Source organism: Mixophyes fleayi, chromosome 9 (genome assembly GCF_038048845.1).
Source record: "Mixophyes fleayi isolate aMixFle1 chromosome 9, aMixFle1.hap1, whole genome shotgun sequence".
Lineage (NCBI taxonomy): Eukaryota > Metazoa > Chordata > Amphibia > Anura > Limnodynastidae > Mixophyes > Mixophyes fleayi.
This window is the reverse complement of record NC_134410.1, coordinates 93,275,984-93,300,736: the sequence shown is the minus strand read 5'-3', so window position 1 is coordinate 93,300,736 and position 24,753 is coordinate 93,275,984. Positions and strand designations below refer to the sequence as shown.

At 43.1% G+C, this 24,753-nt stretch overlaps 1 protein-coding gene across 3 annotated transcripts in view; it reads left to right on the top strand.

Moving 5' to 3' along the window:
• The window catches only part of F8 (coagulation factor VIII), a 515,303-nt gene that overhangs the window by 359,934 nt on the left and 130,616 nt on the right, over positions 1 to 24,753 (top strand). For all 3 annotated transcript variants that reach the window (XM_075184684.1, XM_075184685.1, XM_075184683.1), the window contains one exon: positions 9,642 to 9,912. In XM_075184684.1, coding sequence (XP_075040785.1) covers positions 9,642 to 9,912 — 271 coding nt within the window. The remainder of the gene's footprint in view (positions 1 to 9,641; positions 9,913 to 24,753) is intronic.

Below are 24,753 nucleotides of genomic sequence, written 5' to 3'. Positions count from 1 at the left end.
ACAGGCCATGGACCCATATTTCTATGAACTTTGTTGTCGACCTCCCTCTGTCCTCGGGTCATAACACCATTTGGGTAGTTTTTGATCGGTTCAGCAAGATGGCACACTTCATACCCTTACTCAAATTGTCAGATGCCAGAAGTTTGGCTACCTTATTTACTACCCATATCTTCCGTCTCCACGGTCTCCCAGAAAACATCGTTTCAGATCGAGGTTCACAGTTTATTGCACAATTTTGGAGGTCTTTTTGTAATTCCATAGGAATTAGTATCAGTCTGTCCTCCGCTTACCACCCTCAGTAGAATGGGTAGACGGAAAGAACCAATCAGTCTCTGGAACAGTTCCTCCGCATCTATGTTTCCAAATTCCACGATAATTGGTCCTCTCTTTTGCCCTGGGCGGAATTCGCTTACAATAATTCCTGCCATTCTGCAACACACACTTCCCCATTCTTCTGTAATCTCGGGTTCCACCCAAAATCTAACTCCTTCTCTTCTGCTGTTTCCCTTGGTGATCCTGGAATACCTGCCTTCACTGCCAGGTTGAAATCCATTTTGAAGAAGGTACATTCCGCTTTGTGTCAAGCTTCTCTTAGGTCTAAAGCCTTCGCTGATCGCCATCGTGGTCCATGTCTATTGAAAGCAGGAGATCGTGTGTGGTTGTCCACACGGAACATCAAATTGAGGCAACCTTGCAAGAAATTTGGTCCCCGATTCATCGGGCCATTTATGATTGAAAAGAAAGTGAATCCAGTGGCATCTTTAAAAATTCCCTGTACTTTCCATTGTTCTCTTCTGAAAAAAGCTGTTGCTCCCAGCAAATACAACCAATCTTCCTCTAACAGACCTCGGCCCCTGTTTATAGACGGAGACCGCGAGTTCATCATTGAAAAAATTCTGGAATCAAGGAAGGTTCAAGGGCAGGTCCAGTTCTTAGTGCACTGGAAGGGCTACGGCCCAGAGGAGCGGTGTTGGATACCACAAAAGCGTTTCCACGCTGAGAGACTCAAGAAGTAATTCTTTAAAAAATTTCCCACAAAGCCTGGTTGTCTGGGTTCCTCGACCCCTCCTCAAAGGGGGGTACTGTCATGAGCCGCGGCAGCTGCAGGCAACGCCGCGGCTCTCTGCCCCTGACTTCCGGTGTCCCGGGCGTCGCTATGACGACCGGGACGTCACATCCAGTGCCAGGGCAACGGCCGGACGCCAGAATTAATGCTATCGTGCCCCGGCCACTCACCACAGCTAGGCGCGCACACTATAGCCTGCGGGCTAATTAGGTCATTATACATCTTGCAGGGGAAGTCCCTGATTGGCTGGCTCCGGTATATAAGGCAGGGAGGGCTTAGCCTCTCTGCCGGTTATAGCGTCCTGTTCACAGTTCTGCTGCCTGCTTGTTCTCTCTCTGTTTGGTGTTAAAACCTGTGACTGACTTCCCGTGTATGACCCTCGCTTGTTCCTGGACCTTGAACCTACTCTTCTGACCCTGACCATTTGCCTGAAAACCGGATTCTGCTCCTCCGCCAGTGCCCCTGACCTTTCGCTTGTCCCTGGATTCCGAACCTGTGTTTTTGACCTACGACCTTGGTTTACTCTGCCTGAACCCCACGCTGCTGTCCGTCAATCACTCCACTTCTGGGTTCTCCTTAGCCGGTATACGATTCTCGACCCTCTGTCAGCCTGCGGCCAAGTCTGTCCCCACCACTAGGGGCTCCAGCGAACACCAGGCTTTCGGAGTAGACTCCGAGTTTTATTGTGCTGGCTAGGGAGTTCCTAACACCCGCATAGTTGATCTGTCATGGATCCTTGCGTCTTTCTCCTATTTAAAGATTTTCAGAGGCAAATCCTTTGTGGCCAAGGAATTTTGGATTAAACTATTTAATTGGGACCAATATATCAAGCGTGTAGGACATTTGGGACATAGATTCCTTGGAAATTAGTAGCCATAGTTATTTGCATCCAGGTCTTTCGCAAGACATTACAGATTACATTACAGATTGTTCAACTTATACATAGAACAACAAACAAGATCTATCATCAGCCACCTTCAGGACCTCCAATACCTCTTGCCATTTAATACCTCTTGCCCTTATGAGTCAAACCTCAACCTACATATCGATGGACTATATCACCGATCTACCACTTTCAAAAGGCTGTTATTTTTTGTGTGATTTTATTGTCCTCTAGAAGGTAATTCTTCTGCCCCTTTCCTATAGACATCTACACAAGGAAATGTTTCTCTTTACATTTGCTTCAACAGGAAATAAAAAAGAACAATAGGCACTGAATATTATATCCAATCACCTTCCAATCCTGCAGTGTGTATGCACTTAACGACTGTCGGCCAAATAGACATCTACACAAGGAAATGTTTCTCTTTACATTTGCTTCAATAGGAAATAAAAAAAACCAATAGGCACTGAATATTATATCCAATCACCTCCAATCCTGCAGTATGTATGCACTTAACGACTGTCGGCCAAATAGACATCTACACAAGGAAATGTTTCTCTTTACATTTGCTTCAACAGGAAATAAAAAAGAACAATAGGCACTGAATATTATATCCAATCACCTTCCACTTAACGACTGTCGGCCAATAGTGGATCTCAGTGTGACAGGTCTCATTTCAATATGTGCCCGCTGTCATCACCATGCAGCTGTTACGTCCCTGTCTGCACTGTTCCTACCAAGAGAGACTCACGTTAAAAACTGATATCCCGAGAGACTGGAGTTAGGACTTAACCCTTTACAGAGCTTCCCTCAGTAACACTTCATAGTTCTTACTGTACAGAAATACTGATGACAGTACAGCAATTAAAGCACCAAACAGATCAGTGTAATTCTTATGTTTGCAGCGTCTTGCATGATCTAATACACTGACAACACAGTCGTCACCCAAACACTGACAGCACAGACACAGCAGCACTCAGACATAATGATGTACCTCGAACAGCTCTGCTCACTTGCCAACAAGTGTCAAATCAAATGACAAATGAAGAGCACATATCGTTATAAAATCGTTATAGTGTGTACATGAGAATCGGCATGCTAATTGAGCCTATTTTTTTTTGTCGTTGCTAAAATTAGTGAAACTATCGCATCGGGAGAATTTATTTGCAGTGTTTACCTAGTCTTAGACAATGAATGAGGATTGTTCCAAAGCACCGACCAACTTTTGTTTTGATTGCTCAGCATAACTATAAATCTCATTCAGCTATGGAACAACATCCTTCCAATTGTCCAGTTTGTATGCAGTCATGATCAGGATCTTCATAGAGTTTACAGAGTCATGATCTTTTCAGCTGACGGTTATGACAGATGAAGAGCATAGATCTGAAGGTAAATCTTTTAAAACATGTATAGTGTGCACCCATGAATCGGTATGCTGATCAGGACTTTTTTTTTTCAGTCGCTAGTAAAATTGCTGTGGATAACACGTTGTTCGAAAAATTCTGCAGTGTGTACCCAGCCTTATAGAGAAACATTAGCTAGTTCTTAAGTGTATTCAATATTCATAGATAGAACAGACTTAAACTTTCATAAAAATGCTCAGTTCTAGTATGCCGCTAAAGGAGCCTCTCATATACACAATGCAACTAATCAAAATATATTTAATAGGCAACTAAACACATAATGGAATTATATATATATATATATATATATATATATATATATATATATATATAGTTATCTGGTATTCCTGACACACATATAGCCACACTTCAATCCATCCTTTGTCACAACTATATTGCGTGCCTGCTATTGTTGCCGCAACTCAGAGGAAGGTGCGGAATCTAACGTGCCCCTGGTATTCACCAGGAACCCCCACAAGGAAGTATGGACTCCGCTGCAGGGACACGCAGGTCGCGGTCCTTCCAAGAGTCAACAGCGAGATACAAGGAGGTGTTAGACAGGCCGGGTCGGTAAAGTTCTGGTAGCAGAGGTACACAAGGATATCCAGAAGAATGGTGAGGCAAGCCGGGTCGGTAACTTTCAGGTAGCGCAGCACAAAGGCAGAATCCAAATAGAGGTGGTCAAACGGTCCGGGTCAAAAGGTCACAGGCAGCACAAGGCAGGAAGACCTGATACTCTGGCACAGGGGTCAGGGCAGGAAGTGCCTATAAAGCCCAGGGGACCAATCAACTGTAATGGGCGGCAGCACTAATTAGCTGCCGCCGCGCTATCCAATAGCATCCCATTGCGTAGCATGCTCAGATGGCCGCGCCAGGCGGCGGGGAACTTTCACGTCTTCCACGTCTAGTTGCCCAGCAACCAGATGCACGGGATGGTGATGTAGGCGGACATCCTGAGGAGGCAGTGGGACGGCGCCTGACATCCTAAATGCTGCTCCAAGACTGATCTTCCTCTCTCATGGCTGCACATCTGCTGCACCACTTTGCAAATCCCTACACTGGCTCCCTGCATCCTCTAGAATCTAAATCAAATTACTCCCCTTATCTACAAAGCCCTCAACAACACTACCCCTGCACACATCTCACATTTCATATAATAAATATTCTCCCTCCTGCCCTTTTAGATCTACCTTTGACCTACGTCTTGTCTCGTCTCTGGTAACCACTTCTCACTCCCACCTGCAAGACTTCTCCCGTGCTGCTCCCACTTAAGAAATTCCCTATCACGCTCATTCAGATTTTCCCATAGCCTTCAAATCTTTAGACGCTCTTTGAAAACCCATTTCTTTTTTAGAGGTGACCTTATCCCTGATAACACTATTCACACTAATGCATCATCACAACTGTCGCAGTCTCCACTCTGAACCACATTTGCTACTCTTGTTTCAGCTGTGCCCTCTTCCACTTAGAATGTAAGCTCTCTAATGAGCAGGGTCCTTCATGCCCTTTGTTTATATGTCTGCGTTTATTTTGTCTACCTTGTATGTTCCTGTTTTATGTATGTACTATTGTACCTACTGTATAGCGCTGAGGAGCACTGTGTTGCCTTACAAATCTACTATAATATAGCACCTCTACATGATTTCAATGTAACCATGTAAATAATGCTAAAAATAATCACTAATCATAAATGGTGAAATTATCATTTGGTCTGTTATTTAGCAGGATCTAATACTGAAAAATGTAATCTGAGTGTCAAATGTATGTGCAGTAAATCATAAATATGTTAGTACGAGCTAATTAGAGAGACCCTGCTGCTTAAATCAAGTGAGCCTCTTAAAATGGAGTGTCAATGTAAAGTCTATGCTTCTATTACACAGAGCGGCTATTAGAAGAACATTCACACAGGGAGCATGCTCTCCACTATAAGGGGAGTGCTAATGGACTGATCAGTGGCTTACCACTGTTTCTTAATTAACACATATGAATGGGGCTTTATAAACAAAATTCACATAGTCACAACACTAAGGGGAGAATTCATTTGCCAGCAATGTGGTGCGCAGACATTGTGCTGTGCACATTGCCGACAATTACAGTAGAAATCTTCGCTCATTTTTCCTCACACTTGTATGGGGTGATTTCTGTCAAATCTCCGGCGCAAAGTGTCTCACGGATGTTCCGAATACACTTCCTGGCTTATTGAATTCCCCCCTTAGAAGGGACTAAGAAATCTTGTCATAATTCTCACTAATATTTTGCTCATTCTCCCTATGATTATATAAACAACAAGTTAACCCGTGCATGATACTCATGCATTCTAGTCAAATCAAGCTACTTAAAGTGTTAAAAAGGTTCTTGTCATGCATTTGGGGTTAGGTCAGGCCTCCTCAGGGGAAGAGCGTTACTTCCCGAGGCAAGCGCCCTTTTTTAACGTGGTTTTGTCCACATGTCACCACCTCATCATTTTTCTCCATCACCTCATCCTTCATCTTTATCGCCACATCTATCCAGATGTCTATCCAGACACAGGGATCTCTCTCAGCGGTCCTGAGTATCACACTCCTCTCGCTCTGTCACCCCCGGCAACCACCAACCACTCCTAACTGTCACTTCTCCTTCAAGAAATATATATATATTTTTTTTAAATCTTTATAAAAACTTTTGACAATTAACAAATTAAATTAACAAATTAAAAACATCTTAGTATACCAAATTTCAGACCTTTCTGCGTTTTTTTCCCACACACACTTAGAATTTAGTAGGTCAGTGTATAACTCTGCCCAGCAGGTGGCGCTGCAGCAAATTTCAGCCCTTTCTGAGTTTTTTTTCCACACGCACTAAGAATTCAGTGTATAGCTTCGCCCAGCAGGTGGCGCTGCAGCTTGCTTTTTTTTCCCACACACAGACACACGCCACTAGGCTTTTATATAGTAGATAAGTTGGAAGGCAACTAATAGTAGAATGTGGAAATAGCAGATGCAGCGTGCTGAGACATTGCGATAATGTGACAATTACTCTTTTAGAACCAATAAACATTTTGTTAATTGTCCTGTAACAAAATATATACAGAAATATATTGATAAAAAATAGGACCTGGGAAAACATGTACTTTAACTTCTTTGCACTTAATAAACTTTCTTTATTTTTTTTACAACTATATTTTTTGATATTTTGCCAATTTGTAGCATTATTGGTAAGGTCCAATATATTTTATTATAAAAATTAAAGTTTGTTTTTCATAGATTTAATTAATTGAGACTTAAGAGTGCTCAGCATAGAATGCTTTTTTTTTGCTCTTGGGTTATGTTATATATATATATATATATATATATATATATATATATATATATATATATTATATATATATTGTAGAAATCACCAAATAAAAGAGTCCTTACTCCAGGGTTCTTAAGCAGTAGCTATTCTATTTTCAGCATAAAATAGCATAACACAAACATAAAAGGATCCTCGTCAAAATAACACATAGCACATAAAAATAATTACACATCCATATTTAGGCTTTGTGTGCACCAAATTTCATCAAAGCATGGATCTTGTTGAATTCAGGTGCAGGGCTGCTCTAGTTCACAGGATGCTACAGATACATATGTACCTGTCAGCTCCTGCAGAGCTGGCAGATCAAGCCGCTTTAGAGCCACCTGACCCGCTGGCTCTACTACAGTGCAAAAAAATAGATAAAAAAAAAATAAATGTATGGGGTCCCCCCCTAATAAGGATATTAACCCTAGTGCTGACAGCCTACTGCTGGTTTCTGCAAAATCGGGATAAAAAATGTGTGGGGTCCCCCTGATTTCACGAAAACCAGCATTAGGCCAACCAGTTGTGGTTGTGGCACTATAACATGGGGACAAGCTGCAGGGGTTCCCCTTGCCATAATGACAAATCAACCCCAGGCTGTTCAGCATGGGGCTCGATTCCCTAGGGAGTGGGGTCAGCAAAAATATTGTGCAGGCCCCCCTCTAGGCAACAAGCACCAACATACCCATGGCAGCCAAGGCATGCAGGCACTTGGAGAACCACAAGTGCCAGCATGCCCTGACACCCAGGGCCTAGTGGGCCATGTAGTTCCACAAAGTAAAATTTAAATAAAACACACAGCTCTCGTTTATACCACATTACATATACTTACCATCTGATGTCTTAATCTGTAAACGATCCAATCTTATAAGCTTTTGCTCCAATAATGCTTGAAACCAACCAGAAAAAAACATAATATTTCACAGCTCCTGGAGAAGTTACAAAAATAACATCCAAGGTCCTGGAGTAGTTAAACAAAAATAAACCCCCAAAATATATTCCAAATGGTCTTAAAAATAATCTTATTTTCTTTGGTCTAAAAGACCCCAAAATATTACAAAGGATCTGGCTAAAAATCATTTAAAACAATACACTATGACTATGACCTTCTATGGAAGACCATCGGTAATATAATTAAATATAAACAGAGGAGTTTTTATGGACAGCAAACTAGTACTACTACTTCTACTGCTACAAATAATAATAATAATAATAATAATAATAATAATATAATAATGTTAATTACAATATTTTTTCCTAAAGGCGTGGAAATTGTGATCATTTTTTTAATCTATAATATATATCGATGGAGAGTATCCATGGATGTTTCTGTAAATAATGGGCCCAATTCATTAAGGAAAGTAAAGCAAAAAAATTTGTAACTTTGCACCTTGGCAAAACCATGTTGCATTTGAGGGGGAGGTAAATTTAAAATGTGATGGCAGATTTATAGTTGTGGTAGGGCATGTTCTAGATCAACTTTAAATTTCAATGTGCAAATAAAGCTATCAAGTATGTGTATGCAACATGAAAAAACAGCCAGTATTTATCTTATGTGCAAACTAAGAAACTAATATGCACTCCTTACATTGTAACATGGTTTTGTCCAGGAGAAAACAAATTTTTTGCCTTACTTTCCTTAATGAATCAGACAGAATATCTGTATAGATGATGCGTTCTGATTTCATAACATGCCAATTATGCAGAAAAGTTACTTTACTTAACTTTCCCCGGCATGAAGGATTATGGACACAGCAGCTGCCGAGTCCTAGGATGCAACCTGCATTGTAAAAAATAGGAAGCCACATCATTGCGACTTTCTGCAGCCTGCATTCTCAATTTCAATTATCACTGGAGCAGGCTAACCCAGGCGGCTACAGATCACTCCTATGTAGAGCAGCAGGAAAGGTAACAGGAGGGTAGGACTACTGTCAAACTGTCAGTCTGTGTAAGTGTGAGTCTTTGTATCAATCTATGCGTGTGTAAAGGAACAGATGTTTTCAAAAAATAAAAAAGGGATAATGTTTCCCATACTTTCAACTTATTATGGATACTACAAGTTACCTTGGAGTTCTGTTACCTGTGTAAAAGCACTCATGCTTTCTATATGGCCACATGACTCCTCAGTAACATCTAATATACTTAGAATTTACAGTAATAATTAGAAATATTTCAACCTGTAGATTATAGAGGAGGTGGAATAAAGAAACATACGAGACAGGAAGAAAGTTTAGATGATTAATATTGAGAAGATTTTTATATATAAATTAATCAAAAAAACATTTCAACACTATAAACAAGACAACAATACAAAATAGAATGATAACCATGAATTAGTATTCACCCATAAGTCATCAACAGTTACTATTGTGGTTTTTTGTCTATAATTACCATTTTACTTCCAAATGGTCATACTGTCATATTTCCTGGGTCTCCTCCTCCAGGTTTGTCTCTTCCTGGCTTTGTGTTCCATCTTCACAACTAGCTAAGTTTATATGTAATTTTTTGTGAACTTTGGAAGGACCTAGAAAACTAGGTCACTGGTTAGATGTTTTAAAGCTAGCCCAATTTTATTGCACTGATCTCTACAGAAATTTTAAGCTTTTTCATTTCTCAGGGCCCAGTCTTTCTTGTATGCCCATAATTAAACTCTTTGAGAACCAAAAACTTCACCCATTTAACCCACATTTATCACGTTAATGTTTCTAATGGAAACTGCAGATTATAAAACTGGATTTTATGATCCATTCCAGATGTATAGTATAATATATGCTTCCTCACAAGAGTAAAGGAATATGTTTTTGTTCTTAAAACACTCAATTTAATTAACGTGTAATGTTTTGCAATTTAGAAAATCCTGACTATCCGCTTATATATAAGGTCATTGAATATATTTTTTACATGTGCTTGAGTAATGAGTGTTTTTTAATACCTTGCATTTTCAACTTTTTATTTCTTCTTTTTCTGCAAGAACAAAGACTTCCATTCTGGACTCATCGGACCTCTGCTTGTCTGCCGACCTAAAGTTTTGAAGCGGTCCAATGTCAATCAGTTCTCAATGCAGGATTTCTCTCTTGTATTTATGGAAATTAATGAGACTGAGAGTTGGTACTTTAAAGAAAATTGGCAGCAACATTGCCCATTTACTTGCACTTTTCAACGGAATTCAATTACTTCTTGTCCTGCTGCTTGCAGTATACAGACACCTTCTAAAGACTTGCAACCTAACCACATATTTCAAGGTATGAATTTCAATCATAAAATGTGTAGTACTTTTTTGTATATTAATAAACACATAGGGCCTCATTTACCATAGGCCACAATTTTGAGGCCCAAATATAAGTGTAAACTTACATCTGCAAATTTGCAGCATCCCTAAGTATTTAGTGTTGTACGTATTTTTAGTTGCACGTATCTTAAAACAGAAAACACAGTGTACAGATACAGGTACATCAAGATACAATATAACTGTATCCTGACGTGGCCAGAGTAACGACACAGAAATAATTGCCATCAACTTGATGATCACTGCCATTTAAAATAAAAGAGAATAAATACATAAGTGATTCCGAAAATAATTAACCCTTAGTGTGGGGTTCCCCTGTCATAATTTGAGCCAGCCCGAACCTGGTATGCATGGGTGGAATTCCCTAAGTGTATTGGACCTGCGGTCCCCCTCAGGTAAACCAAACCTGTGCTGAAAATCATCGGGGCTCCACTTGGCATCAATGGGCATCAGGTGCCAGGATTACATATTAAAAAATGAAAGTATTGGGGGCATGTACTGATGCCATTATAGCAGGTCATGCTTTCCATCTGCTTCACCAAAGAATGGTCACAACGACAACGAGATCTGCTTTTTTCCACCCCAGGTCCCTACCCAGCTGTGCCTTACATTGTGGGGAAAAAGTAGGAGACCCCAGGGAGCCTGTGCACTGAACCAGGCCCCTGGATACAAGACCCGAAATTTTGTGGCCTACCTGAAATCCCTTGGATGGTCGCCCTGAGCCGCGAGACTGGGCACATGCAAACTGGGCCAGCAACTTAGAAGCCCTGCCAGGCTGCCAAAACACTCCCACATCGGCAGAACATCGTTCGACTGGTGCCGAACTTGGTGGTTCAGAGCAGAGACTGCAACGTGCTGCATTTCCGACCGGTCCTGCCTACTCCTTTCTCCCTGCTACAATAACCACTACCTACAGAATCCTCCGAGTCATTACCAGCTGAGCTTGATGACACTTCTTTGAACAAGAGATACTTGGACCCCATTAGTGGATGCAAGTGAGACCCACTCCGGGCCAAAAATTACTCGGACTACCTGCTGGGCCACTCCCCACCAAACACCTTGCTGAATATATCCCCTGGAGACCCCAGAGGGATGACCGGCCTGGGCCTCCTGACAGGATCTAAGCAGTGAAAATATTATACAGACTTTATTTACTAGACCTATCTCTGCAGCCACTAGGGGCCTGTTCTCAGATGGCCACAGCCATGACCTCAAAGCCTCATAATGGTTAAATGATTGTTCTATCTGGACCTTGACCCTGATCCCATCTCTATACAGGTGGTACTCCCTTTCATAAGCCATGAACGTGGGAACCGTAACTGCAGTCTGGGCAAACTCCTTGGCGCTGTGCTTCTCTGACAACCCTAAACTCTGTTAACCTAGGATTACTATGCCACCCAAGAAATTTAAATCTATTAAGTAGGCCCCTCGTGGGACAACTTAGATGTACTTTAAATCCTGGAGACAACATCCTCAGATGTCATCACCTAAATCACAACAAGATCTGGACATGGCACAAGGGTACCCCCAGAAAGTTGTTATTGATTGACCCATCACTCTCAAATCTATACCTCCTGACAGCCCTTAAGTCTGACATAACATCTGATTTTCGGGCGACCGTTAAAGAAATCAAATCTGACTGGCAGAAATCAGATCCAAAACGGACCACCTCAAGACTAAGATGGAGGAGCTGGTCTCCTCTCACAATGACCTTATATCGGCCTACGACTTACTGCAGGAGAAATCTCTGCTGTTAGAGACAAGATCACAGACCATGAGGGCCGGTCGAGATACAACTATATCAAAATCCGGGGCATCCCAGACTCTGTTTCGAAATCGGACTTATATGCTTATGCCACGGACCTTTTTCGCAAGGTACTCTCTGATGCTTCAGACTAGGACCTTATCATAGACAGAATCCACCAGCTTCCTAAATCCAGGCGAGCCCCTGAATCAGCTCCTAAGGACACTTTACTCAGAGTCTATTTATTCTGCATCAAAGAACAAATCTTGCGAGCGTTCCTGCCCTCCTCATCTGCTCAAGTGGATGAGTTTCAGTTGTTCCAGGACATCTCGGCCACCACGCTTGATAAATGCAGACTATTTTATAAACTTAACACTGCTCCTCATCCACAGGAATGGAACCTACATGACCATTACATCACCCAAACACAATTCCCCACCTCCTGGGGAAAGGTATGTTCAGTTCAAATGTTTCATTTATCTTTTTCCGTTGATATCTTTAGAACTGACATAAAGACAAATGTTTATTTTGCGGTTATCTCTCATGCTGGTCAGTCACATTGCAGTTGCCTGTTCAATTTATGATTGCCTTTCTTTGTTGCACTTTGGGTACCCCCTCCCGAGTACCCTGGGGTCAGGTCACCCTGGTTCAGGTCCACGTCCACACATAATTGCCAATTTTTACCACTCTTTCTTCCGTTTTTTCCCTTCCCTTCTGTTGCAAAGGCTCTAGCTTCCCTATGTAACTATTTTTGTTTACCCCCCTACTAGTTCCTTTCCAGATGTTTGAGCTCCAACCCCCTCCCCAAGCCATGTGGAGACAATAACCAGGAGCATATACACTCCTCACCAGATTCTGCTTAAAGTTGCTTTCTTACTATTCCATCCAAGGCCATGGTCCAATTCCTGTGCATAAATGCTAAAGGACTAAATTCCACTAATAAACATAAAGTAACTCTCAAATATTTTTGGACGCATAAAGCAGATATAGTTTCAGTCCAGGGCACCCATTTCTCCTTCCACTCCACTCCTAAATTTCACAACCACTCCTACCCCATCTGCCATGTAGCTTGTGGACCTTTTAAACACAACAGAGTCACCATTTTGATTAAGGCATGAGGTCCCTTTAAATTGGAGAAGAAGGTAGCTGATAAAAATGGCCAATATCTAGTCCTGGTGGGGTGTATGAGTAAGCAGACAATGACCCTAGTATCTCTGTTCATGTCTAACTCTAAGCAGCTCCCCTTTTTGAGTTGAACCTTCCAGGCTGTCCAACAGATTAGGAGAGCAAATGTCTTTTACATGGGGAACGTGGCCGATTATGTGTTACTAGATATTATTGGCAATCAAGTTATGCGTGAGACTGTAGACTCCTACCTACAGACTGATGCTCTGGAGAACACTTTGGAGTGCACCCATTGGTGCACTGTGAAAGCTGCCATGAGGGGGGCAGCAATATAAGCCACGGCACAATTAGACGTATGCAAATGGAGGTGCAAGAATCATACGAAGTCCAGATAGCAACTTTGAGCACCAGCATAAACTCAACCCCTCTGACCCCATTATTAAAGCGATACTAGTGGATCTCCTTAAAAAACTGAATAACATTTCCTTACAGCAGATGAATAACACATTGCCAGGCTTACTCAGAAGTAGAGATGCTCGGGCTCAGTTTTTTGAGAACCAAACCCACCCAAGCTTAGGAAATCCGAGTAGGCTCGCAAGCAGGCTCCGTACTTTCACGCGTCCTCAGATCTGAATCGAGGAAAAACATCACTGTTGCGTTGTTTGAGCTCACGGGTTTTGGATTCCATAAGTACCTCCCTCCCCAGGAGATCCAGCGCCATTGCTCACACAGAAACAGGGGTAGCAGTGTTCTTGTCACTCTCAATTCTCCAGTGACATTGATCAATGCCATTGCTCACACAGAAACAGGGGTGATAGCGGTTTTGCCAATACCAAAACCATAACACGAAGTTAATCCAGATCCAAAATCAAAACCAAAACAAGGGGGTCAGTGAACATCTCTACTCAGAAGCTCTAAACTTTTCGCCCAAAAGCTTAGGGGGGAAAACGTAATTAATCACATTAAAGCCCTGAGCAACCCCAGAGGGACCCGGATTTTTAATCCACTAGCTATAGGTAACCAATTTTCCTCCTACTATGAACAAATTTAAAACCTCCGTACAGCCAGTCCCTGACCCACTCATCGCCTGCCCTCATAAACAGATGTTTAGATACTATCAGGCTCCCTTCCCTCACTTCTGACATGGCAGTAGACCTGTGTTCAGTCTGGATGGAGGAAGAGGATTAAATGCGACAAGGCCCTAGGACCAGATGGGCTCAGGGCTCATAAATAGATTTTATCTTTCTTTCCAGGCTGAACTGACCCCAGTTCTCAGGGACCTCTTTACTGAGGCCACTCGGTGCTCGAGTCTAGGATTATCACCATCCCCAAGCCTGGCAAGGACGTGACCTACTGCCAAAGCAACAGACCTATTGTACTTTTAAATATAGATTTAAAAATATTTGCTAGGTTGATAGCTAACAGGTTAAATCCTGTCCTGCCGCACCTGATTAACCAGGACCAAGTAGAGTCTGTAATGGACAGACAAGCACCAGATAATACGAGAGGAGGTCTCAGCACACTATCGTCCCATGTGGCCTGTACTCACCCTTTACTGTTGCTCTCGTTGGACGCAGAAAAGGCATTAGACAGGATTCATTGGGATTACCTGATGGCTGTAATTGCCAGGTTTGGGTTTTGTGGGCCCTTTCTCCAAGTGATCCGAACTCTCTATAGCTGTCCCTAGGCTTGAGTTCTTAGCAACGAGTTCCTATCGTCTCCTTTCCAAATTACCAATGGGACGAGGCAGGGTTGTCCACTATCTCCACTCATATCTGCAATGGCAGTCAAATTTTGGCAGAAAAGATTAGGACAAGTAACTTTATTACAGGCACTTGAATCGGTGGCATACATCACAAGTTCTGCTTATTTGTGGACAATGTCCTCCTGTTCCTGTCCGCCCCTGAGACCTCTCTCCCCACACTACAGGAGGTCCTCCAAGCATACTCAGAAGCCTCCAAATTAAAATAAAACCCCTCCAAATCAGTGGCCATGGGGGTGGGATTTCCCCAGGAGCTGCTGCTCTCTCTCAAACCAAACTAGAAATTTCATTGGTGCTCTTCATCCCTCAAGTATCTGAAAATCTCAATTCCTTATCACCCCCATAACCTTATAGAATGTAACTACATTCCACTATTGCAACAGTTCACAGCCCTTACAAACTCTTGGGTCGAATATAATTTCTTGTGGTTTGGTGGAATAACTGTGCTGAAGATGATGCTCCTGCCTGAGATCCTGTACTTGTTCTGATCTATCCCAGCCTTGGCCCTCAACATATACTCAACAAGTTCTAGGCGTTAGCCCTAATATTTGTGCAGAGGGGAAAGAGCCCTAGATTGGCCCGGGCTTGGCTGTTTCGCCCCCTAAGCAGAGGGGCGGTCTTGCTGCCCCTAACTTGGAACTTTACTAGCAAGCCGGATTAATAGACCAGCTTAAATTTTGGACAACTCCCCACCCCCGCAATCCATGGGTCTTGATGGAAGCACACAATGTTTCCCCATTCCCTGTAGAAGACCTACTATGGTTAGATGGGACTAGCAGGCCAGTTTCTGCTTCCACAATGACTAGTGTCAAAAACAGTGCGGGGAAGTCAGCTCACTCTTACAGACATGCCCCAAAATTGCCCCCCTATAGGAGAAAGTGTTTGGCCTGATCTGCCAGGTCACCTCCATGGCTCTCACACCCCTACCCTCTCTGGTCCTCCTCCACCTATATCTACCTAATCTCCCAACCCATCACAGAACTACAAGTCCCAGCCAGCTCTGGCAACTGTAGCACTATGAGACAGAAATGCACAAAACTATATTTTAATTCTATATGTTGGAATAACTGCACAGTGAAGTTACGCTTGTCTGTACAAGTACACATATGGCCTGATTAATTAAGGCATACATACTGAGCGCATCATGCGTTTGTTTTAAATCGCACATAAATCAGATCTACATGCTCTTGAAGTCAACAAGTGTTGGTGTTGATTACAGGTGTAGGTTTACTCTGCTTTTCTAGACCAGACACTGCAGGATACATGCAATACCTATGTGGAATATAAAATCTCAAAAGAATGCACAGAAAAAAATATTAAGCAATTAATGTTACCTGTCAATAATATAGTCATTTATACATGGAAAAAAAAAGTTATTATTTTTTTCCTTGGAAAAACATTTATTAGACTGTCTTTAATGTCTACTGTACATAAAATTAATTTCTACATTTGCCCCTGACTGCAAACACGTTTTCGCATACATACTCAGTCATCAGCACTAGTATTTGGAACTTAAACTAGCCATACAGTTGGAGCAAGAGATATGGCAGAAAACCAGTGTATTTCTGTGTGCGCCTGACTTTGACTTGGATGTTGCTGCACTGGAACGCCCTAACTGTATATTGCCTATGTGAATCTGCCCAATCCCCACCCCATTCACTCCCCTAAATTGCTGGCTGTAATAAATGTTTTTTTGCTCGGAAGTGACTTGGATGTGGCAGTATTCTACTATGTACTGTCTTGTTCTGAGCATGCGCAGTGTATTTTGTGCTGACAATACGTACGCATTTGCGGAACACACTCCTTAGTGGTTTAGGCCCCTATACTTTAATAAACATGTTATGTCACACTAATAAAGTATTAAATAATCTTTTATGAGAAACACATACAAATATACTACACTATAGGGAGCCAGGGTCAACTGGTGTTGTTGACTAAGTGGGAGGCGTCTCAGAATGCAAAATATATACTTTGTATTTTTTTTGCTTTTAGTCTGCTGTGTGAAGTATATCTTATTGTCTGCAATTTTAGGCAAGCATTCATTATTCATGGTTGACAATTTCATACAGCACTGCCCTATAACCACTTGAAAGCAGAAGGCCATGACCTGAGTACTACATTTTAACAAATACATTAAATATGTTATTATATTGCATTTTTGTATGCTCACTTTGTTTATATTTTTACTTTCTAATATAGTAAAAGAATGCTGTTACAACTGAAACAGTTTGTGTTTCACTTTGCTCATGGTAATGTCAGTAGGGCTACATGTAAGGCAATTATACCTGTAAGGATTACATATGGGTGGATTCTAGACAACGTAATCTCTGGTTGCAGTCACTAAAATGGGAGAGTAAGGAATGAAGCAGAGTAGTAATAAAATAAAAAGAGTATGAACAATTGTAAAATATATTGTTATCTTTCTGAAACTGGTATGGATCAAGTATGTCTTAAAATTAGAGATGCTCACTGACTCCCGTGTTTTGGCTTTGGTTTTGGTTTTGGATCTGGATTAACTCCGGGTTTTGGTTTTGCAAAAACCGCCCTTGTGTGTTTTGGTTTGGTTAGCTATTTTTTACTAAATTTCATTTTTTGGGTAAAATCACATAATTTCGTTATTATTTTATACCTACATTATTATTATTAACCTCCCTAACACTAATTTCCTTTGATTTCCATTCAATTTTAGAAGAGGTAGCATGCACAATTGATCAAGCCAAGCAGTTCATCCACAAGGAGTGCAACTTTTATGGCTGAAGTGCAACTCCAACATGGCCCTCCCTAAACAAGCTAACAATGGGCTTGTTAGACTAATGGCAGAAACACACATCAGTGCCAGGAAAGATTAATGGAGCAAGATGGAATTGTCCTTGGGCCCTCCCACCCACCCATATGTTGGATCTTACAAAGGACATGCACACTTTAACAAACCAAGCACTTCAGTGACAAGGGCTGCCACTTTTGTGGCTGAAGTGCTTTGTTTGTTTGGGCCCCCACTAAACCAGCTATCAATGCCCTAAAGGCATGTTAGACCAACAGTGCTGTGAAATGAATTCTACACTGTCAAGATGATGTCATCATCTTCAGCATCATCCTCACCCTCATCAGTGTGTACATCATCATCACAGACTATTAATTCATCTCCGCTGGAATCCACCATTAGAGAAGTGTCAGTACTTGGATGTATTTGCCGGTAAAGACTTTTCATGTGGAAGATGTACTTCATTTTGATGAACATCATCTTTTCCACATTTTTAGGAAGTAACCTCGTACATCGATCACTGACAAGGTTCCCGGCTGTGCTGAAAACTATTTCTGAGTACATACTGGAGGGGGGGCAGCTTAGGTATTGCAAAGCAAGTTTGTACATGGGTTTCCAAATGGCTTGTTTTTCCTCCCAGTATGGAAAGAGACTGTCTGACATGTCGATTTCAGTGGACTATTGAAAATAATCCTCCACCATCATTTGCATGTTAATAGTAGGATCAGATGGAGTTATGGCCGAGGTCACACTTTTTTTGTAAAATCTTTCAAACCAGACCAGATGTCAAACTGTTGTGATCTGCCACCCGCCAAGGACCAGTTCAGCGGTCAACTTGCTGACCAAGAGCTCCTTGCATCTGTTCAGATCTCGGTCATTTGGAAGCAAAGAATCGATGTAGGTCTTAAACCTAGGATCAAGCACAGTCACCAAAACATAGTGATCCAACATCAAGATTTTAATAACTCTTGGATCATTGTGAACCGAATTAAGTACTTGATCTAAAAGGACAACATACTTTGCGGAATTGCTTTCTTTCATATCCTCCTTCAGTTTGTCAAGCTGCTTTTCTAATAGTCGAATTAAGGGAAAGATTTCGCTCAAGCTAGCAGAGTCTGAACTCACTTCACATGTCACAAATTCAAATGGTTTCAGCACCTTGCACAGCACAAAAAGGATTCCCCACTGTGCAAGACTGAAATACATTCCCCCTCCTTTCCCAATGTCATGGCTTGTGCAATACACTTGTATGGCTTTCCGCTGTTCCTCCATCCTCTGAAGCATGTACAGGGTGGAATTACACCTAGTTAACACCTCTTGCTTAAGTTGGTGGCAGGGCAAATTAAATTGTTCTTGGAGCTGCTGCAAACTCCTACATGCTGTGGCAGAATGCCTGAAATGTCCCGAAATTTTACGGGCCACCGAAAACATCTCCTGCACCTCCCGGTTATTTTTCAAGAAGCTCTGCACCACCAAGTTTATTGTGTGAGCAAAACAGGGAATGTGATGGAATTCACCCAGCTGTAATGCTCGCATTATATTGTTGGCATTATCAGAAATTACATATCCTGGGGAGAGTCCAAGTGGTATAAGCCATGTATCAATGACATCCCTTAGTTTTCGTAACTGTATGCCTGTTAGTGAAGCCGGTGATACAAAGAGTAGCCTGTGTAGTGGTGAACACGCTGCTGCTGTTCCTGCTTGTGAAGGCGAATGACCAACCCAGTGGGCTGTCACAGTCATATAATCTTTGGTTTGCCCACTTCCACTTGTCCACATATCTGTGGTTAAGTGTACAGTGGGTAGAATGGCATTTTTGAGCCCAATTATTACATTCTTACAAACGTTCTGGTACAGTTGAGGAATAGCTTTTCTTGAAAAATGGTGTCGCAATGGAATTTTGAAACGGTAAAACAGAATCTCAATTAATAATGAAAAAACCAGCTGCATTTATAGTGGATATTGGATGCAGATCTAACACTAGCATAGTTGCCATAGCGTCTGATCCGCTTTGCGTCTGAGTGACTGCTGTCATACTTGCTTCCTCTAGCAAACGATTGTTTCGCAGTTAATTTGTCAGACGCCGTCTCCGTGCTATGCCTGCCGGCACAGAGACGGACGTCTGCTTCTGTGACAGAGCGCTCGGTTGCGTACTTCCGGGTCAGCGGTCGCGCGTTCCGTTGCTAGGCAACGGAACGCTTCCTAGTAACTCCGGTGGTGGTGTTTAGCGTCACCACCGCCAGTGATTGGACTGCACCTGTATAAAAGCCTCACTCTGGCACATGGAGAGTGCCAGAGTATTAGGTCTCATCCTAGCTCCAGCGTTCCTGTGTACCGTTTCCAGCGCTTCCTGTGTATTACCCGGCTTGTTACTTACTACCCCTGTTCTGTGCTCTCTGTGAACTTGACCTCGGCTTGATATTTGACTCTTCCTCCTGTGCTTCTGACCTCGACCTGGCTTTCCTGACTACGGCTTTGAACTTCCCCTTGGACATCTCCTGAATTCACGGTTTGGACTGGGCCTGTACGACACCGCTTTCATCTACTGCTTCACTGATTACTCCCTTAGAGGACCGCGACCTGCGTGTTCCCGCAGCTAAGACCACACTTCCTTGCGGGGGTCCCTGGTGAAAACCAGGAACACGTTAGACTCCGCACCTCTTGGGTGAGTAGTGCAAAAATCAGTAAGCAAATACCCTAAATCTGTGACATAATTGTTGTAACGTACTAGCGGTCTTCTTTTTGGGTTGCTTATGTGAGGAAGATTCACCCCCAGCAGCAGCAACAGCAGCATCAGTGGGACTAACGCTCAAGAATTCATCAGAGGGATCAAGGATAGTGCAGGAGTCATCGAGCCTTACCAAGTTGGATGCAGGGCTAACTCCAATCGCTGCTGAGGATATTGATGAGGACGGTGTTGTTGGTGTAGATTGCAGGCGTTGGGATGTAGGTGAGAGAAGGCTTATGATGGACTGCTTGTTGTTATTTTTTACCATAACTTTCAGGTTTTCTCCGGTTAAGGTCCCTCCCCCGACTGACTGTGGCTTTACATACACTACAAATGGCTAGACAACTGTTGTCAGGATTTGGTTAGAAATAATTCCACACATAAGAAGTGGCTTTTTTGGTCTTATGACCAGGCATGAAAATGGCCGCCTTCTTGTTACGTGCCAGAACTGCTTCCACTGGTGCAGGACTTACACAAACAACCTCATCCTCATCAACATCTTCATTAATGCCCTCGTCGGCTACACAAATATCCCCCTCATCCTCTTCCAATTCCAAAGTGGCATCCTCAATTGGTGTATCACCGGCTGCACTGGGGCTGTTCAGGCACATATCAGCAGAAATGCTGATATGTGCCTGAAGGGCCCTTCTTCATGGGTACACTATCAGATTGGTTACTATTACACATACCGCTCGTGGATGGACTCTGCTCAGGGATTAGTGTCATTTCTGATTCTGAGCATACATTTTCCTTTAATGCCTTACTGTTTTCTTCCAGCTCGGTTTTCACACTTAACAATAGTTGTGCACCACTTTTGGACTACGAATTACTTGGTCTTGCTTGGTCACGAGTTACCTTACAAGAAGAAGCCTCAGTAACATTTTTAGATCTCACACTCATAGAGAAAGGCGAAGGCCTCATTCTTTCTTTGCCACTGCGTGTGTAGAATGGCATGTTGGCAATTTTTTTTAGCGGCAGTTAACTTTTCCTGGATTACTGCTCTTTTTTTCTTCAACACTGTAAAAGGTGTTTTTGGTTTCCCTGACTTCAAAAGACTATGTACTTTTACATAGGCTTTACCAGATGACGTACAGGGATAACTACCATCAGGACTGGTGGCAGCAGCTGCTTGCTGCTCCTGCTCATCGGTGTACTGCTGTGAATCCATTTTAATAACACCCTACACTTTGTAGTGCAAATTCAGAAAAATACAGTATAATTATTATTATTATTTTTGACTTATAAGGCACCACAAAGGGTACGCAGCGCCGTACATTACATATACAGAAAACAGAACCAAGACACAACATGATACAAAAATATATACAAACACAGGTGACAGGGTAAAGCAAATCAGATTATATCTGGGACAGATAGTGAAAGGGATGGTAGAAATCAGCGAAAGGAAGGCCAAAGCTTAAGAAAACAGGGAAAACAGAGCTAGCGAAGCAGGCCAATAGGTACGGAGGGTGAAGGAACAGTAGAAGTAGCACACAAGGAAAGAGGGCCCTGCTTATGAGAGCTATACATGACTGCTATATTAGGATTTCTGCACTCAGAAATTCAGATGTATTATAAGGGTGTATATCAGACCCTACACTTTTTAGTGCAAATTCAGACAAATACAGTGAAATGACTGCTATATTGTTAGAGATCGCGGCGGCCGCAGGCACTGCCGCGACTCTCCTGTGGCTTCTGATGACGTCCCGGCGGTTGTTACGGCAACTGGGACGTCACTTCCAGTTTCCACGTCCCGGTTGTCTGGGCAACAACCAGGACGCTACAGGCTCCCTAGCGTGGCGCCCGGCCAGCTGGCCAATAGGCGGGCGTACATGCGAAAGGTCACTTAGGCAGTAGCCAATCATGGCTATCTGGAGGTTCAGGAGGCAGTGTCTTTTGGTGGTATGTTTTGCAGCTGAACTACATCGCTATTGGTCACCTGGTAATCAGCTGTTAGGTCACGCCTCTGGACACTTCTTGGGCTCTTCCCTGATTGGCTACCTGGACTATTTAAGGCAATGAGGACTTAGCCTCATTGCCGGTTATAGCGTTCTGTCCTCAGTCCTGCTGCCTGCTTGAGCTATCTGTTTTGGTTCCTGCTACCTTGGATTTGACTACCCGTGTTTTGACCCCTGCTTGTTATTGGACCTGTGACCCTTCTCTTCTGACCTTGACCTTTTGCCTGGAATTCGGATTTTGCTTCTCTGCCTGTGAGTTTGACCCTTCGCTTGCCCTTGGATATTGCATCTGTGCCTGTGACCTTTTGACCTAGGATTCTTCTTAAACTACAGTCCACCAATCACTCCACTTCTGGGAACTCATTTAAGTCAGTATACGTTACTCGACCCTCGGTCGGCCCGCAGCCCAGTCTGTCCCCACCACTAGGGGCTCCAGCGAACACCTGGCCTTCAGAGTAGTTCCCGAGTTTCACTGTACTGACTTGGGAATTCCTAACATTATAACTGGCCTAGGAAGATTGGTATCATACGGCCATGGACGGAGAGGAGTCGAATCTGTCCCCAGCCCAGATTCTGGCCAACCAGATACAGGCGGTTTCAGAAATTTCAGTGGTGCAGAATTTGTCCCAGCGCCTGGCAGTCCAAGAAGGGGCTTCCAGAGATCGGCAGCTCCAGCAAGTTCCCGCTGGTGACACACCGGAGCCTAAGATGAATTTGCCTGACCGATTCTCTGGAAGCAGGCCAGCTTTCCGTAATTTCAAAGAGAGCTGCAAGTTGTACTTTCGTCTGAAACCACGTTCCTCTGGTTCCGAACAACAGAGGGTAGGGATCATCATCTCTTTACTCCAGGGCGACCCTCAGTCTTGGGCCTTCTCCTTACCTTCCACAAGTCCAGCCTTACAGTCAGTGGATGCCTTTTTCCAAGCTCTGGGGCTATTGTATGATGACCCGGATAGGGTAGCCTCAGCTGAGTCTCATCTCCGTACGCTGAGGCAAGGACGTCGCTCAGCGGAAGAGTATTGTGCGGAATTTCGACGATGGTCCACTGATAGCGCCTGGAACGATCCAGCATTGCGAAGTCAATTTCGCTTAGGACTCACTGAGCAGATTAAGGATTCTTTGGTCCAGTATCCGATATCCGACACGCTGGAGAATTTGATGCAACTTGTTATAAAAATTGATCGTCAGATCAGAGAGAGGAAGGCTGAACGGGAGTCCTCTGCTCCTATGGACGTTTTCGCTAAACTTGATAACACTTTGCCCGATTCCTCTGAACCCATGCAGTTGGGCGCTTATCGTTTGCCTCCGGAGGAACGCTCCAGAAGACGCTCACTAGGCTTGTGTATGTATTGTGGTCAACCAGGCCACTTAGTTCGTTCATGTCCCAGCAAGCCGGGAAACTCCAAAGCCTAAGTGCAGGTGAAGAGGTGCTTCAGATTACCACTTCAGACAATTCTTTATTAGTCCCTGGACGTCTAACTTTCCGTGAGAGATCCATGGACCTGAAAGCTTTTCTTGACAGTGGTGCGGCTGGTAATTTTCTGGATATACATTTGGCTCAGACACTTGATATTCCACATATCAGGTTAGGATCAAGCATCACCACATGTGGTTTGGATGGTAACCCCTTGCCTGGGGGAAGGATTCTCGCTAGGACTCCAATGGTTCGGTTGTCTGTAGGAGTCCTCCATATGGAGGAGCTCTCCTTCTATCTTATCACTTGTCCCTCTGCTCCTTTGATATTGGGGTATCCCTGGCTTCGCAGTCATAACCCCCTTATTGATTGGAAAACAGGGGAGATTGTCCGTTGGAGTTCCGGGTGCTCTACATCCTGCTTGACCCTGCCTCTTAGAGTTATACAGCCTAGTCCAGAATTGTTGCCGGTACCCTACCAGGACTTCAGTGATGTCTTTTGCAAGAAGAAAGCTGATTCACTTCCACCACATCGGGAATACGACTGCGCAATTGAATTGGTACCCGGTTCTAAGTTGCCCAAAGGGCGTTTATATTCACTATCCCTTCCTGAAACACAGGCCATGGAATTATACGTAAAAGAAAACCTGAAGAAAGGGTTCATCCGCCCTTCTAAGTCTCCGGTAGGCGCAGGTTGTTTTTTCGTTTCCAAAAAAGATGGCAGCCTGAGGCCTTGCATCGATTTCCTTGGACTAAATAGCATCACGATTAAGAACATGTATTCTTTACCCTTGATCTCTGTTCTGTTCGATCAATTAAAAACAGCTACTGTATTCTCTAAGATTGACCTCCGTGGGGCCTACAATCTTATCCGAATCAAGAAAGGGGATGAGTGGAAGACTGCCTTTAATACCCACTCGGGACATTACGAATATCTCGTAATGCCATTCGGTTTGTGCGCAACGCTCCGGCAGTCTTTCAGGACCTGATTAACAATGTATTATGTGAGTTCTTGGGAAAAACAGTTGTTGTTATTTGGATGACATCTTAATTTATTCCGAATCTTTATCTCAGCATCGTCCGCACGTCCGCCAGGTTTTATTGAGATTACGAGAACATCATCTGTACGCAAAACGGGAGAAATGCGAATTTGAGGTGTCCACAGTGGCATTCCTGGGTTATATCATCTCTTCATCAGGATTCGCTATGGATCCCACCAAGGTGCAGGCAATTCAAGATTGGGTCCTACCTACTAACCTGAAGGCGATCCAAAGATTCCTTGGCTTTGGCAATTATTACCGAAGGT